Source organism: Carassius carassius, chromosome 10 (genome assembly GCF_963082965.1).
Source record: "Carassius carassius chromosome 10, fCarCar2.1, whole genome shotgun sequence".
NCBI classification, from domain to species: domain Eukaryota; kingdom Metazoa; phylum Chordata; class Actinopteri; order Cypriniformes; family Cyprinidae; genus Carassius; species Carassius carassius.
The window spans coordinates 1,117,319-1,135,240 of record NC_081764.1 but is presented as its reverse complement, the minus strand read 5'-3'; the positions used below and the strand labels follow the sequence as shown (position 1 = coordinate 1,135,240).

The following is a 17,922-nucleotide window of genomic DNA, read 5'->3' as shown; positions in this document are numbered from 1 at the left end:
CTTGATTACAAATTGCTATTGCTCAGGAAAAATAGTTAATTTACCTTCATGCATTTGGAAAATGCTTTTATCCAAAGAGACTTACATTGCATGCAATGTGTATCAGTTCATGCATTTGCTGGAAAATTCAGCATTGAAACTTTATCATTTTGACTCAGAAATTGCTAGTAAATGTCACAAATAATAACATTAAAATAGAATTAAATGTGAAGTTTTTTTTTTGTTTTTTTTTGCAGTGTATGGTGGGGCATGTTGTCACAGTATATGCCATAGTTAAAAGGGAAGCTCCTGCTGAGACTGATTTGTTTTGAAATACCTTTGTTTGAAATATGTAACATTATATTAAATTTAAAAAAAAACACAATTACAAACTGACAAGTGTATTTGCACTTTTGCCTCAAACCCTTTTTGCCCTGTGACAACTAGCCCCCGTCTTCCCAAATTGCATGCAAAAGCAGCAGAATTACTTCTTGAGTTCATATAACATACAAACATTACTGTGGTAAATGACCATTGAACATCATTTAGACTAACAGAGACCTATAGATGTAAGTCATTGGTTCAGTTCGGTCATGTGGCTGAAAATACCCTGGTATTCTTTGAAGTACCTGTATTACCATGTATATACCATGCTACATGAATATGGTATTCTCTGCCATAACTATACTACGGTAGCACCACAGTACTTTTTTGTAAGGGACGGTTGAGTTCTGCACATTCAGTCCCAGTGAATCTTTAACAGTGGTATGAGTTGAATATCGTCACAGCTGCCTTGCTTGATTTCACTTTGTTTTCCAAAGAATCTACTGTATTTTGCTACATTGCCTTTGGGATCTTTTATAACGCTGTCGGTTTCATTCCTGTTGTGTGAAAATGTTTGGTTCTGAAATGCTTGTGAATGTATTTCTAAATGCTGTTGTTTTGCTTTCACTGTTCAGACACACAACTCACAAAAGTCATGGTCTTTTTAACAAGAAAGCTGCTAGTCTTGCTTTTACTCCCAAAATGTACTCAATATGATCCTCACAGACCAAATGTTTTGCTTTTTGATTGTTAAACGCATATTTGAGGAAGAAATCTTAGCTTGACGCTTCTCAGAAACCAGGTTGACTGCATTATTCACCATCTATGGAAGCCTGTTTCCACCACGAAATACAAAATTAGAAAGATATTTGTGACTTTTTATTACACAATTCTTACCTTTTTACTTGTATTTCTGATTTTATATCTCATACAGTAATTCTTTTGAGAGTTTGAGTTTATAGGTCATAATTCTGAGTTTACATCTTATTTTGTTTAAATCATAATTCTGAGTTTTCTCACAATTCAGAATTTTTATCTCATAATTTTGAGCTTATATCTCATTCCACTGAGTTTGAGTTTATATCTCATAATTCTGAGTTTATATCTCACAATTCTGAATTTTTATCTCATAATTCAGAGTTTTATCTCATAATTTTGAGTTTATATCTAAAAATTCTGAGTTTATATCTCATAATTCTGAATTTTTATCTCATAATTCAGAGTTTTATCTCATAATTTTGAGTTTATATCTCATTCCACTGAGTTTGAGTTTATATCTCATAATTCTGAGTTTATATCTCACAATTCTGAATTTTTATCTCATAATTCAGTTTTATCTCATAATTTTGAGTTTATATCTAATAATTTTTTGTTTATATCTCATAATTCGTAATTGTTACAAATAAAGTTTAAATTTAATGTTTTATATATTAAATCTTGTAATGTGGTTGTTTTATATCTCATAATTTTGAGTTCGTCCATGCAATTCTGAGTTCATATCTTATTGTATTTCTGAGTTTTCTAACAATTCTGAGTTGATATCTCATATTCCGCTTATATCTTGCAATTCAGAGCTTTATCTCGCAATTATAATTTTTTTTTCTCAGAATTGTGAGCTATATGCTCAGATTTATGAGAAAGTCAGAATTACATGATATAAACTCAGAATTGTGGGTCAAACTTAAAATGATGAGATATAAAATCATAATTATGATATAAACACAGAATTACAAGATAAAATATATAAAACATTAAATTTGTTATTTTATTCATTAAGTTTATATCTTTCAGTTGTTTTTTCTTTCATGGCAATACAAAATATTATTACAACTTTTTGTGTCACAATTCTTTGTTTATTGTATTGTAAGTTTATATCTCACAGTTCTAATGTTTTTCCACATAATTCTGAGAAAAATTATTAGAACTGCAAGATATGAAGTCAGAATTCTGACTTCCTTACAATTTGGGTTAGTTTCTTCTTCTTCTTTTTTTGCAATTCAGCTCATATCTGTGAGATACCATAGAGCTGTGAGATAAAAAGTGACATTTACCTTTGAGGTGGAAACAGTCTTCCATACTCTTCTGTAGACAATCGAATGAATCCAGTGCAAGGAAAGTTTGTGATACTACACAGCCCGTGCATGTCACACATCCCACAAGCCTTAAGCTTCTTGTCTATGTGTGACACTTATGCGATTCACATCGACAGAAATGTTGTTTTACAGCTTTAGCTAATGTCATTTTATCTTCACGCCTACGTTTACTCGACAGTCTCGGATCAAATCCATGACTGCTGTTTTTCACAAATGCTGAACACTGTTGTCTTTTATTTTTCTTCTCAAGAAAAGTAAACGCTTGCCGGCATGTTTTAAACCGCTGAATGCCATATCTATATAGCTTTTGATTATTATGTAGCATATCCGTCGTGTAGTCACTCAGATCCATGAGCTCTTGGGCAAATGTACAATAAACTTTGTATATCAGAAAGTTCAGATGCTGCTGTCATTCATGTTCATCTAATGATATCTTTCATCACTAATGAAGGGATTCAGACATTCAGATGTGTTTATGTAGTGCTTTTCACAATACAAATCATTATATTCCATACTAACAGAATATAGGCTTTGTAGTTTAACTGGTTGGTATTTTATCTGTTGAAGATATTATTCGGAGATTAAAAGCAGTGCTGGCTAGTTACTGATTAAATGTAATCAGATTACAAAATAAAGTACTTGTAATTAGATTACACTACATTTATAATGCGTAAAATCAAATTACAGTAACTTTTTTATGGATTACATCATTAAATACTATTCACACAATGGCACAGGATTCTTTTTATCTTATTTCTTTCGTTCGTTCGTTCTTTCTTTCTTTCTATCTTTCTTTTAGAATTTCCTTTCTTACAGTTTGGGAAACCCAGGTGTAATGTTTAATGCATTTCATAATGCTGTTAAATAATTTTTAATTTTTTATCAATATGGTACATAAAAATTCATTTTAATTCTATGTGATAAATGAGTTAGGTCCAAAGTAATCTAAAAGTAATCACACTACATTACCGAAAATGTGTAATCCAGATTATGTTACTACTGTAACTACAATTCTAATTTTATAATTTGTAATCAGAAATGACCTACAATTTGTAAATAATCAAAGCTAAGTTGTGTTTTCTTAGATAAGACAGCACAATTGAATAGATTTCATATACCATATTTCCACAATTGATTAATCACAGTATATTTAGAGTTAAATGCAAAAATAAAAATGTATTGTTCTAAAAATTATTTAAGGCTTTATTATTATTATTATTTTAAGAATGATAAAATGTATCTATTTTTGTATTATTTTACAAAACAAACAGTCTTACCATGGTGCTCAGAATTCCCCTAAAGGGTTATTATATTTCAAATATGTTAAAAAAAAAAAAAATAAATAAATAAAAAAACATAAAAGGATGACATATTCATAAAACATAGCCATGTTTTAATTATTGTTTTAATAATACATTTTGGATTATTGCATGACAAAAATAAATGTAAATAAAATAGCGACACAGACAAACACATAATATTCATTTTAGCTAAATGTTGATCTAAAATGCGAAACATACTTGCACAAAAATGTTTAATGAATTGAATAATCAATTTAATGAAAGTGTGACATTTATATAATTACATCTACATATATATATATATATATATATATATATATATATATATATATATATATATATATATATATATATATATATATATCTGAAATAAAACAAATGTAGGAATTAAAAATGGCAAACATGGACATTATCCTAATTTTATGTCAACTGTTTATATATATATATATGTTTGCCATTTTTAATTCCTACATTTGTTTTATTTCAGATGAGGGAAAAATGGAAGTATGTGGCCTTGATCACGATCGGCTCTTCATGTGGATGTTTATATTAGTGTGCATTCTGGGTGTAATCAGGCTTCTACCTCCATCAATGATGGACTGAAATGATCTGATGATCATCCTCATCATAAAAAATAAACCCCCCACAAAACCCACAGATCTGGAGCTAATGAATATCATGATGCTTATGATATGGAAATATTAAAGAATTAAATTAAAGATAATATTCTCTAAAATTTTAAATAGTTCAGTTGCTGATGCAGTTTTCTTCCTTTTGTTCTTTTGTTGTTAATATATTTTAAATGTCATCTGATGCTGGTAATTGTGCATTGTGTTTGACATTCCTCTAAAGGTACATATACATCTTTAAAAAAAAAAAATTAGGTCTTTTAATTATTATTTAAAGAAACAAACGTCATCACACAGTAGACTAATATATTAGATTTTAACACAGTAAATTAAATGTCTCTAACTTTTTAGAAAATGTATTAATATTTCTTGTATTTAATAAGCAAATTAAAACATTGTAAAATTCACACTATCAAACAAAACATTTTATTTTTATTCAAAGAAACAAAAGTCTATATAGATCGGTGGTCCTCACACATTAATAGCCTATGTTAGTGTTTTTTTTTTTTTGTAGTAGTAAAACTGCATACCACAACAGAATAAAATTCACTATATATATATATATATATATACACATAAAGAGAGAGAGAGATTCCTATATTATATTTAAAGTGATCTTTCCATCTTTGCCTCCGAACTTCATTTCCCACAATGCACCAAAAATCGTCAACAACTTCCAGGATCTTTGCCGTCGAACTACATTTCCCACAATGCATCAAAAATCGCCAACAACTTCCAGGAAGTGTTTATCACTGACCGCTGCCAACATGGATTTAATGAGCCATCCAACCGTGAACAGCATCTGACTGACTGACTCTCCCAGCTGTGTTTTTATAAACTAACGTGTTTTGTATCGTGATCTTCTCTGGAGCTCATGACCGCTGACGCTGTCGAGTGAGCGCTGAAGCTAAGCTAAGCTAACTGTATACAGTGTTGTGTTTGTGATGTGAGCTGGTCGATAGTCTTTTATTGACGATGTACACTTTATTATCGGGTCTCTACAAATATATGTTTCAAAAGGACGAGTATTGCGTCCTGATCCTCGGTCTGGACAATGCAGGAAAAACGGTAAGACAAGTAATGAACAGTTAACGCCTCCTTCAGTAATAATATGCTAGTTACGTTAGTAGATAAATTGTTGTTAAAATTTTTCAGAAAACTGATTTAGTTTCATATATAAAAATCTGATTTAGTAACATTTTTGGGTTTATGAGAAACAATAATCCTGCCTAGAAAGGTGCTTTCTAGGTAGGCTGCTCTATTTTAGACTAAAATGCTCACTAGTTAGGGACCGTTAGCACACTAGGTTTTGCGTCTTTTTCTGATTGTAGGCAGCTCCTTTAGATCCACACTAAATATGATGTCTAGAGGTTTTTATGTTGACTGCTCACTTGACCTGCTTTTTTATTGAACATTTTAGACGTTTCTGGAACAAACAAAAACAAAATTCAGCAAAAACTACAAGGGCATGAACCTTTCGAAGATCACGACTACAGTCGGCCTCAACAGTGAGTAATGCTGTAAACTTTTCTTATTTTCAGTAATATATTTTTGTTCAATAATATTTTTTATTTATTATTTTTGTATTTTGAGAGAATTTCAAGGTACTAATTAATATGTATAAAATAATTATGATCAATTTTTTTCTAATTGAATATAATACACATTTTGGATATTTTTATATTACCGTTTCCATTATGGCAGTATTTCTTGATAAGGAGAGACGATGCTTTTAAAATAAATTTTTGGAGGCAGATTAATGGGTGTAAAAAAACAAAAAAAAACAATGCAATTCTACTAGATTCCTATACAGCTCTATATAAAAAGGCTTTTAGTTGTTTTTAGACATAATTACTTATTTTTATTATGTTGTGGATTTGGGTATATATTTAGACATTATCAAAGACGACTTTTTGGAAAGGTTTAGATTTTTTGCATTAAAGGTTTTTGCATTTAAAGGTTTCTATCTTTATATTTTTAGAGTTTAATCCCTTCATTGCTGTGCACTGTTTTTCTGCATCGTGAATGATTTGTAGATCTACACACAAAAAAATAAATTTTGACCGTAAACAACAATTTTTTTCCTCTTTTTTTTTTGTGGTCACATAGAGACTGCCATAAAAGTCATGGAGTTTCGTACCATTCTGATGAAGTAGTAATTTTTATAAAAAAAAAAAAAAAAAATGACTGAACACCAGCAGAGGGTTAATGAATTCATCTTGTTTCTGTTTCAGTCGGCACCATTGATGTGGGAAAAGCTCGTCTGATGTTTTGGGATCTTGGAGGACAAGAAGAGCTGCAGTCTTTGTGGGATAAGGTGACACACATCATAAATCTGATCCTGCTGCTGTCATTGCATCTGGAGAGCTTGTTAGTTTTGCCTTGTGAATGCATTGAATATCCTTAACGTGTTATTCATCGTGTTTTACCTGTTTCAGTACTATGCAGAATCTCATGGTGTCATCTATGTCATCGACTCCACCGATGAGGAGCGACTGGGAGAATCGAAGAACGCTTTCGGTGAGTTTTACTGCAACGAGGGATCAGTTCAAACCTGCACAAGCAGCAGAATTTGTTCCATGGTATTCTGATGAGCATTTAATTATCTGCTCCCATGCAAAACCTGTTTTACTCAGTAAAGTAAATGAGATGATTAGCTTCAATAAAGAAATATAAATTGAGCACAAAAATAGTCAAAGGTTGTTTCTTCATATAAAATGCATGCTTGTTTAATCAGACTGCATTATATTATATTCGAAATAATTAATTATATGATTATTTTACATTTTCACAACATTAAAGTAGTTTAAAAATGAATTCACTTAATTCACCTTTCCACAAATGAAGGGCTTAAATCAGAGCCAAAATAAAGTCTTTCATAAAGTCGTGGCATTAAATATTGCATGCATTGCAAAAAAATAAATAAAATACAATGATGGTCTTGTTTTATGATACAAACATCTAAACCTATGAAACTGAACAAAACTAAGTGAGTTTATAGTTGAAACAAGAACAAATATCTTTAAATTCTCTTTGAACTAAGTTGGTTTGTCTGCTCCAGTTAATTCAGACGTTATTGAGATCTGCTGTATTTTCATACTCCGAAGAGCTGATCATTTGTATGATCACTAGACATTTACATTTAACGCACATGTTGAATCCCTTCGATGGATTCTTTACCTTTTCTGTACTTGGTCTTAAATTTGAACCTTGAGAAACCCTGAAGTCAGAAACTAAATGTGATCGTGACAGGCCTAGTCAGATGATCTCTTCCTGAATCCGTGTCTAATGACGGGATGTTTCCGTCCTACAGAGAAGATGATCAGCAGTGAGGTTTTGGAAGGAGTTCCTCTTCTTGTGCTGGCGAACAAACAGGATGTGGAGGTATGAACCCAAAAACCATCTGTGCGCTTATCATCAGTCCTTCACCTAAAAGGTGGTCTGTAGGTGGTGCTGTGCTCCTTTATTTCCACTCTGTCTTCTGTTCGTCAGAATTGTCTGTCTGTGCCCGACATCAAGACGGCTTTCAGCGACTGTGCTCCCAAAATCGGTAAAAGAGACTGTCTGGTGCAGCCCTGCAGTGCTTTATCAGGGTACGTCTGCCTCATTTATTATTCAGTGTTGTGAGGAAGTGGAAGCACTGCTGTGTTCAAGCACTCCAGAGAAAAAAAATCTAATGTATATATATTGTAGTTTTGAGAAATGCACAAAAACTGTGTGCATCGCAAGGTCAGTCACAGAGTTGGTGATTTCTATAGATTATTTTCTAACACTTTATTTAGTCTGTTTTTTTTCTTTTCATTAATATATGTAACCAAATTTTAAATGCATTGCAAAAGCATTTAAACAAAAGGTTTGTCATGTGTTTTAATGCATTTTAACTGTGGTTTCAATTATTCATGAGATCATACGATGCATTATAAGGTTTATGAAAAGGTCTAATTAATGCATTAAACCAATTTTATAATGCATTATATATAAAGGCTTTAGTAAAGTGTTATGAACTGTTTTCTGATGTTAAAATATATTATATTATTCTGATTTCTGAAGATCGTAAAACACTGAAGACTGGAGTAACGATGCTGAAAATACAGCTTTGATGCATTTTATCAATTACATTATAATATATATTCACATAGAAAAGAGTTATTTTGGATTGTAATAATATTTCAGCATTTTTACTGTATTTCTGATCAAATAAATGCTTCCTTGGTCAGCAGAAAAGACTTTACAAACCTTTGGCTGGTAGTGTATATTTTGTTGTTTAAAGCTAAATGAAAATAATTAAATAGAACTTATCCTTGATTATTTTGAACTTGATTTTTACTGTATTACCTGTAAATGTTTTGATGTTTTCTGTACGGTTTTGTTTTTCAGGCAGGGTGTGAATGACGGCATTGAATGGATGGTCAAATGCGTGATCCGAAACATTCACCGTCCTCCCAGACAGAAGGACATCACATAGAGCGCTGTGTGTGTGTGTGTGCGTGTGTGTGTGTGTGTGTGTGTGTGTGTTTGAGAGTTTAGAGAGTGCATGCAGTTATCATGCCACATGTAAGTTATGATATTTTTGGGTGATACTCCGAGTTTGATATCTATGTTGTGATGCTGTAGATATTTCTATTCTAAACTGACACTAGTTTTGTTTTCTGAAGAGTTTTTAGGTTGTCTTCTAAAACCTTCTTTAAAACCATGCCTTCAGATTAAATCGGTCATTTATAAAGACATTCCTCAAGAGTCATTGTTTTTAAGACCCAACAAATCGAAACCTAACTTCTGATTACTAACCAATTCTATAATAAACAGCAGAGATGGAAATGAAAGTGTTTGTGTCTGGGTTTAATCAGCACGACAGATGGTTCCCCAACCCTTACAAAATCCAGGAAATGTCTTGTTTAGTCAGGACTGCCTTTTATTGATTGACTTTTGTCTAAGCTGAATGCATTTTGCATGAAGGCAGTGGTGAATCACCCCAAACCCAAACCACCAGACATTCCCAGTTTGTGTTTAAGGCAGACGTCACTAGTACTGTAGCTCATATTTAGTGTTTTCTGTTGTTCAGATCTCGAACACAAAGTCTTAACATTGAGTGTTTGAGAATGATTGAATCAGACGGTTCCTTGTGCTGTTATTTGAGGACAGCAGACTCAGTCCAGACGCTCTTTGCACGCAAGTCTTCAGAAGAGGCATGAATTGTGTATGAAGACTTGTGTTATAGTGCATCTGTGGATCTGGAACAGAACTAGAATATCAGTGCTGCGTTCCAATGCAACAAAAAAACTTTTTTTTTCTTGCTTTAAATATTTTTACTGAATTTTTTTTTCTTTTAAGCAAAATTGTAAGACTTCATTTAGAAAATTTATCTTGAATTAACTTTTTTCACTCCATTGCAAATATAAAAAAAAAAAAAAAATTTTTTTTTTTTTTGAATGAAAAATGTTCCTGACTTAAACCTTTTTTTTTTTTTTTTAAGTTTTTTTTTTTTTGTTATAAAAAAGGTTTTTTCCAGTTAAAAACATCAATAAGACTTAATTTTTTTTGTTAGTTTTTTTTTTTTACATTAAAGACTTATTAGACTAATTTAGACTAGTAAGCAATTGCATAGCAGAATGTGAAAAGGCATAAAAAATATATCAGGATTGCAAGTGTCACCAATAGCTGATTGGAAAATAAATAAATGTTGTGCAGCTGAACCCAATGCATCTTTAGTCTTGTCAACGATGTATTATTAATTTCTTCAAAACCTCATTAACCGGACCAAAGATATAGAATACAAATTTTAAACAGACAACAATATCTAGAAGCATTTACCAGATACAGCAACCCAAAAATTATACAATGCACATACAAAATGCAACGAAATGTCAAAACAAGCAAACAGATGCAGCAAGAACTTTTTTCATCCCACATGACTTGATTATTTTTATATTATTTTCGAAGGTGTATGCAAGCAGTAAAACTAGCTTGTTTCCAAGACAATGGCACAATATCATTGTTTTAATCTTTTTTTCTCAATTTATATCTTGATCTGACAAAATTGCTGATTTATCAGCAGTGCCATTTCTCGATTTCTCTCGTCCTCTCCACCTCCTCCTCCCTCCCTTTCTCTCTCACTCCACATTCCATCCATCATTCCTCTGATAATACAGACCACTGCGTCACTCCTTCAGCGCCTCATTCCGCTCAGCATCCATCCGTCCTCCGACAGCACTATGGACAGCACAGTTTCAGGTAAGACCCGAAATAATCTCTCTCTGTAGGAAGGACACTGAGAGAATGGGGAGATTCCTGCATTGCGAGAGATTGCATGACCCACTGCTGAATCACTTCTTTTAACGTAACATTAGCACTGGTGAATATGTCCTTTGTCAACCATGCACACACTATTCTAAGAGATGAGATCATTAATGAAGCGATCCATTTAATAAAGGCTGTTTCTGTTTGAACACTGTTATTGTGCGCTGATGCTGAACACTGCAGATGCTGCGCTATAAAAACACAGGTGCATTTGGAGGGTAGCGGTGCTGCAAAATGTGGCGCAATATTGAAGATGTGAAGTGTGGATCAAATTTTAACACATACAGGCAGGATATTTTGGGAATCAGTCATCTACATAGTCTCATGTTGACTTTGATAAGACCTTAAAACGAATCTTGAGGAGCCAAAGATTGGAACAGCTCTGCAACACTGGTGCTATTAGTTTGCTTTGTGTTGGTCTGAATTAGCTGTAGATCATACAGAAATAACAGGAGTAAATTATGCACATTATATTGTGTGGTTTGATCAAATGTCCAGCAGACAAAGCTTAGAGTTCTTGCAAAGTCACCGCTACTTTGAGCTCATGGGTGATAAATGAACGTGCTCTGATGAAAATGCACCATTAGCTACTTTAGTAAAAACTAATGTTAACTGCAGTGCCTTTTGCATGCATGCATTTGCAATTTCTGTTTCCTCATACCATGTTTTTTATTGAGGTGCATTGTGTGATCATCATGACACAGAGTTCACATTCACATAAACTCACGGTTTTGCTTACATGGTTCAGTAATCGGATCAATAATGCATGAATCCGACTGCAATGCATGAAGCAATAAAGGTCAGTTTAGGGAAACACCTCTACAGTTGTGGCAAAAAGTTTTGGGAGTGACAAATTTTGTGTTTTGCAAAGTTTGCTGCTTAAGCTGTTGTGGTGTTCATTCACATTGTTTCTAGATGAATGTGCTGAGTGATCAGATGCATTTTAAATAATTGCTTAAAGCATCATTGGCCAAAAAATTGAAATATCATCAAGAACTTCAAGGAGAGAGGTTTGACTGCAGCGAAAAATTGCAGCATGTGAAATTTGGTGATGATCCGTGCATTAACCAGCATGATGGAGCACCATGTCACAAAGCAAGAGTGATAAAGAAGTGGCTCAAAGATCAAGATGAAATTTTGGATCCGTGGCCAGTCAACTCCCCAGATCTCAAACCCAAAAAGAACCTGTGGTCAGTCCTCAAAAGGCGAGTGGACAAGCAGAAGCACACATATTGTGATCAACTCGCCACCAGTCAGGATTTGGCCCAGAAGCTAATATCCAGCATGCTAGAGCGAATTGCAGAGGTTATGAAGAACAAGGATCAACACTGGAAATACTGACTCATTATATGTATATTTTTTGCCGATAAAAGCCTTTAAAACATATGACATGCTTATCATTGTTTTTCAGTGTCCCATAGAAACGTGGACAAATAATCTACAAATACTGAAGCAGTAAACTTTACAAAACACAAAATTCACGTCACTGCCAAAACTTTTGGTCATGACTGTACATCTGATTCAGTAAGATATTGCCTTAATACAGAATCTCCCTTCCTATTTACCAATAACAGCACACTTACCATTATAAATGCAATTATTTTAGTCATGTTATCAGTAGACATTTCAAAACATATACTAAATTTTTTTCAGGGTTCCTGCAGGTTTTATGAAACCAAGTAAAGATAAGCTGTATTAGCAAAACTTGCAACCAATCTCCATTACTCTTAAAATCATTTTACAAAAGAAAAAAAGTGACAATCGTCCTCATTATATTCTTGTTTTCAGTGGAGATGTGTAAAAGATTCTTAAAGCAAGATACATGTACTTGAGAAACAATATAAAATATATAAACATTCTGTAACTAGTTATGCTAGGTAATAACGGGTGTATAAAAGCATAGCATGTTGTAGACCAAAGGTGTCTATACTTTTGCTTTGCATCTAAAGTTCTGGTAAGTTCACCACATGCATTTGCATCACTGATTTGTTGTCATATTTACCGTATTCATATAATTTCTCTTTCTTTTGCAGCCTACTCTGAGAAGCTTAGAGAGATGTCAGTGTTGTCTCTCCTCTGCTCTTGTTTGTATTCCCAGCCTCTTCCCAACACCTTTGGTCAGTTTGTAGGTAGGAACATCAACAGCCAGACGGCCAATGATTGAAGGCCTTACTATGAGAAAGTCTATGCATCACATTCATTGTCCTCATCAACATTCCTTCAGATATGGAGGTGAAGTCGCTGGATAAGCGAGCTTCTGGTCAGGCATTTGAGGTCATCCTGAAGAGTCCAACTGAGCCGTCTCCAGAGAGAGCCCAGACTCTTGCACTGCCTCCCCAGAAGAAGGAGCCTTCCCTGGGGGAACTACAGAGGAGGCTGGAGGCCGCCGAGGAGAGACGGAAGGTAAGATGATGATGCCATTAAATATCACTTTATTATTTAATCTCTTGATAAAAAGCACTGTTAATAAACTTGTAAAAGGTATTGGCTTTCCCATGCTTTTTGGACAGTTCCATCTTGTTCTGGTAGGAGCCTGTCCTCCAACAAAAAACGACCATATAGGTTGTTTGTGCAAGCACCTTATTATGACCTATATTTACGTTTTAAAGTTAAGCACCCTCTAGCGGGCGTAAAAATAATGACTGTATCGCTTTGCGTCTGTCGTCATGAATTGACGTATAACGTCATTACCAATCAAAACGCACGTTTATTTAAATGCAATGTGCGGGCGTTTTACACCGATCTCACAGTATTTCCTACATATTTTACTAGGTTGCTTATTCGTTCGAATGACCACACCTAACCCAACCCCTAAACCTAACCCTCACAGAAATCATGCTAAATTATGAGCATATACATTTTCATGCACGTCCATTCCCTGTGATCAAACCCATGATAGCATGATTACATATCAAGGTATAACGCAATAATCTACCAACTGGGCTACACGAAACACAAACCAGAGTGCAAATAAAAGAGTACAAAACATTAATATGAAAACGACCTTTTGCCGATAGGGGCACAATTGTAGGATACGCTCTGATGGGTTGTATTTCAGGGATTTGGACAAACGACCTATACGAGCGTATTGGTTGGAGGATCTGGTAGAGTTAGTCCACAGGATGTTTCTTGAGCAACACATGCAGCTGACTAGAATAACATTTTAATTATTGAGCAGATGCATTCATCTATTGAAAAACGTTCATGAAAAGCAAAAGAGCACATGGGTTACTCAGAATCTTAAAGGTGCTTGTATATGTTCATATTTGCCATTCTAGAAATTTTTCATGCACAGAAACCTTGTATGAATCTGTTGCGGAAAAAATTAGCAAAACAATACAAAATTTAGTCTTCAAGCAGTCAGGGTGAAAACACAGGGAGGCATACCGGATCAACTTGTCAGACGCCATTCTGGATTTTGGCGTTCGCTTGTAAGGTGGCTCTGAATTGTCAAAACACTTGATATGGATGCAAAAAATGCTGAAAATTTGACCCGTTCAGAATGTTTTATGACAGACGAAAGTTTCAGAGGTAGTGTGTAAACGTGATTGACACACCGTGAGATTACATTTATTTTTTAATGTGTGAAAATTTCTGACTCCCTGTGCAAGTACCTTAACACTATAAAAAAAATAGAGCCCCAAGAAGCCATGGTTTACAGTGAATTTATAACTGTTATAAATTCACTGTAAACCATGGCTTCACTGGGTTTATTGCTTTTATAAAATGGTTATTCCCAGAGGTGGAAAGAGTACTAAAAATTTTTTACTTAAGTACTGATAAATTGCTGAAATAATACTCAATTACAAGTAAAAGTACTGGTGCCAAAACAGTACTTAAGTGAAAGTACAAAGTACTCTTCTCAAAAACTACTCAGAGTACTAGTTAATTTTTAGCTGGCGATATTTAATGAATTTCCCAAAAATATTCATATCAAAGATCTATGTGGGATAATAGCTACTTTGAGCAAAACCAGAGTGCTTGAATTAGTAGTCATGATACAGGAATTTCTAACATATACCTGTACTAGTGTCTGAGATCCTGTGAGCATGGAGAGTGTTCATAAATGGCTGTGGAGATTGTATTCTCAAGTGAAATCTATGGGGCATGGACCCAGAAGCAAATTTTGCAATTTACAATACAAAATTGAGTCCTCTTTTTAAATGTCCATTGCTGTTTTCATGTCTTTTTCCCACTTTCTGGCATCTCTCCTCTGCAGTTATTGAATGTCAAAAAAAATGTCATCACTGTCTCACATTAAAATTGTCATCACCTTTCTGCACTTCTTTCTGTAGTCTCAGGAGAAGCAGGTGCTGAAGCAGTTGGTGGATAAACGGGAGCGTGAGAAGGAGGTGCTCACCAAGGCCCAGGAGGTCAACAACAACTACAGCAAGATGACCGAGGAGAAACTCCACCACAAAATGGAGCTGATCCAAAAGAATCGCATGGCCCAGCTCGGTGTTCTCAAGCAGCGTCTGAGAGAGAAGGTGAGTCTGTCTGGTCATGTCTGTCTTTTCATGAAGGAACGTGAAATACAAGTTCCTGGTTCTACTGTGAATGATTCATCAGTGTATTATTCCATAGGAAATATGAGTGTAGATGCTCCGTCATCGTCATCCTCAGCCTCCAACATCCCGTTCAAAAAGCCTCCTTGAAATTGTGTTGTGAAGCAGTTTGCCAAAATCCATGGCAAATTAAATGCATTTTACATTATGCATTTGTCTGACACCTTTGAAAAACAACCTATATTGCATTCAATGCTATCAGTTCATGCATTACCTTTGAATTGAACCAATGACTTTGGCTTTTGTGACTGTTTGCGCAATGGAAACACAGTTGTTTTTAACACAGTTTCTATTGCATGTTGTTTTTCTGAAGTAACAAGCTTACAGCTGTACTTTACTGTCAGTAAAATAGAGAACTAATTGTTTCTCCTTCCTGGTGGCTACAGAACAGTTCTTATTTATTGGATGTGTAATATTCTGTCTCTCTTTTCTTTGTTAGGAGCTTCACGCTGCAGAAGTCCGTAAGAATAAGGAACTTCACACTGACCTCTCTGGCTAAGGACACTCTCTTTGACGCCAGAGCTGTGAGATGTCCATTTGGAGAATCAAACTCACCTTATCAGTTTACCTTATCAATAAGAGCATATAACAGTATCCCACAAACAATTACATGGACAAAAGTATGTGAACATCCTAACACCACAGCCATACGTGCTTGTTGATTGTTTAATTTGAGACGCATGGGCATTAATGTGCAGTTTGTTCTTCTTAAAGTCTAGTTCGGTGTCCTAGTTCATTCCAAAGGTATATAGGTCTGGACTTTGTGTAGGCCTGTGAAAATCTTTGACCTTTCTTGATGGACCTTGACTTGTGCGATGTCCCCAAATCAACATCTTCTGTTGATCGTAGAACAAGAAGTCTTATCACTTTCCCTAAACTCAACCTTTACTTTTTCATGGCTAAAATCAGAGGAAAGTTGATAAAAATGTTGTTCAAGTTACTTCTTATTCCTTAGAATCTGATTGGCTGAGGTTGATCCAGGAAGAAACATGCCCTACTTGGCAGAAAAGCGTCACCCAAAGCTGTTGAACAATCTCCAGAATGTCACCGTATAGAGTACCGTTGAGATCTGTAATTATTTGACTAGCCAAACACATTTATTGCAAAGAGGTGTCCACATACTTTTGACCATGAAGTTTATCTGCCAGCTGACAAAAAACCTACAACTTAGACCAGCTTAAAGACTTGTTTTCAGATTGGCATTAATGATATGTCATTGACACAAGCTGATTAAGAGGGTTGTTGTTGCTTATAAACCAGCCAAACCAGTAAGCTAACTAAAACCATCATGATACTGTCAAAGCATATCTTAATGTGTAACCAGCAATGGCACGATGGGGTCATTTAGTCTGGTGTAGGCTGATTTTTTAGCAGAGCAGAATCTCACAAAAGTAAAAAACATGACTGTGTCAACATTTACACTGCACTTTATAGGGTATGATTCATTCACATTGGTGCATTTCAAGGGTCACTGTCTCTGATTCGTTGGTTTGTTTTTCAGTGACCTGAAAGAGAAACGTCTAAGCTATATGCTGCTAACTGATTTCTGAAAACCATTTAAAATAAAATTAAAGCATAACAAGTTCATAAGAAGGTGTCTGTCATTTTTCTAATCGAGGGAATCTCAGAAGGCATCCAATGGATTATTTATGGTGGCAACACATCAGGATTACTTGATTGTTATTTATCACCCTCTATAGCAGTTTAGTGGTTCCTGAGGGAATGTGAAGTTTCTGTCTCTTGCAAGTTTTTTTGGTTTCTGATCAGGTATTGAATATGGAAGTTACTGGCGCAGTAGTTTCTGAATGGTTTCTAAATCATTAGGACTTTTATTGCTGTTGATAAGACTCGTATGCAATCAAGTACTGCCAAATGAGTCATTAAAGCAATGAGTAAAATGAGGGTGTGTTTGTGTACGTGTCATGACAAACTTTGACCAGAGTGTGATAGAAAATTGCAGACAAATGGAACTGAAGCTGTTTTGCTTGCTCACATACTCCTGCTTGTGTGTGTGTGTGTGTGTGTCATCTGTGTTGTTGTAGGTAGGTGGATCTGAAAACATTTAAAACTACACACAATTATGACATTCCTGAGTCCTTAAGTCAGAGGCAGAAAAATAAGGGACAACAGGATATACAGCCATGACGTAAACCAGTTTTGTTTGTCCAAACTTTACATAACTTTACCAAAATGGCACTGAATGGGAGTGGTTAGGTGGTAAAATAAATATTTATGTTTCAAATATGCAAAACATCAGTCATCAAGGTGAAGCAGTTTCATTCACCTGATTGTTTAATAATTTGTATACCATTCCAGTCTATAATCACCTCAGGCATCTTCGGTCATGTGCGATAAGCTGTTTGTTTTTGTAAGCGATGCTCAGAGTAGAAAATATGGCCACATCAGCTACATCTTACGCCGTTCATAGTTGTGTGTTACAGAGTATCATTTTGAACGACTCCAGCTTTGGAACAATGTTCCAAATTAAACTGATGATCACCACATAACAATGCTGTTCCTTTAGTGTGCATCTGTTTTGTTTTCCCTAAAAAAATTGTTACTCTCTTGTTAAAAGAAAATGTTTAAATTCAGGATAAAGCACATTCTGTGTATCAGTAGTAAAGACACATTCTGAAATATTTCAGGAACATTTTAAGCCTGTGCATTGGGGAAAACAAGACTAATTTGTTCAGTCATGGCTAAAAAATGCATGGTGCATGCTAGCATATTCATT

General features: G+C 34.5%; 2 protein-coding genes across 2 annotated transcripts; both read left to right on the top strand.

Moving 5' to 3' along the window:
• Positions 1 to 5,040: 5,040 nt before the first annotated feature.
• On the top strand, positions 5,041 to 9,049 carry arfrp1 (ADP-ribosylation factor related protein 1). Its single transcript, XM_059559614.1, has 7 exons — positions 5,041 to 5,394; positions 5,747 to 5,834; positions 6,561 to 6,643; positions 6,765 to 6,846; positions 7,640 to 7,710; positions 7,819 to 7,919; positions 8,704 to 9,049. The coding sequence occupies exons 1-7, from the start codon at positions 5,302 to 5,304 to the stop codon at positions 8,789 to 8,791; spliced, it is 606 nt and encodes a 201-aa protein (XP_059415597.1). The 5' UTR covers positions 5,041 to 5,301; the 3' UTR covers positions 8,792 to 9,049.
• A 1,283-nt stretch (positions 9,050 to 10,332) lies between these two features.
• LOC132151491 (stathmin-3-like) lies at positions 10,333 to 16,514 on the top strand. The gene is made up of 5 exons (XM_059559616.1): positions 10,333 to 10,557; positions 12,657 to 12,752; positions 12,848 to 13,026; positions 14,919 to 15,110; positions 15,628 to 16,514. The coding sequence occupies exons 1-5, from the start codon at positions 10,539 to 10,541 to the stop codon at positions 15,685 to 15,687; spliced, it is 546 nt and encodes a 181-aa protein (XP_059415599.1). The 5' UTR covers positions 10,333 to 10,538; the 3' UTR covers positions 15,688 to 16,514.
• The last annotated feature ends 1,408 nt before the right edge of the window (positions 16,515 to 17,922 follow it).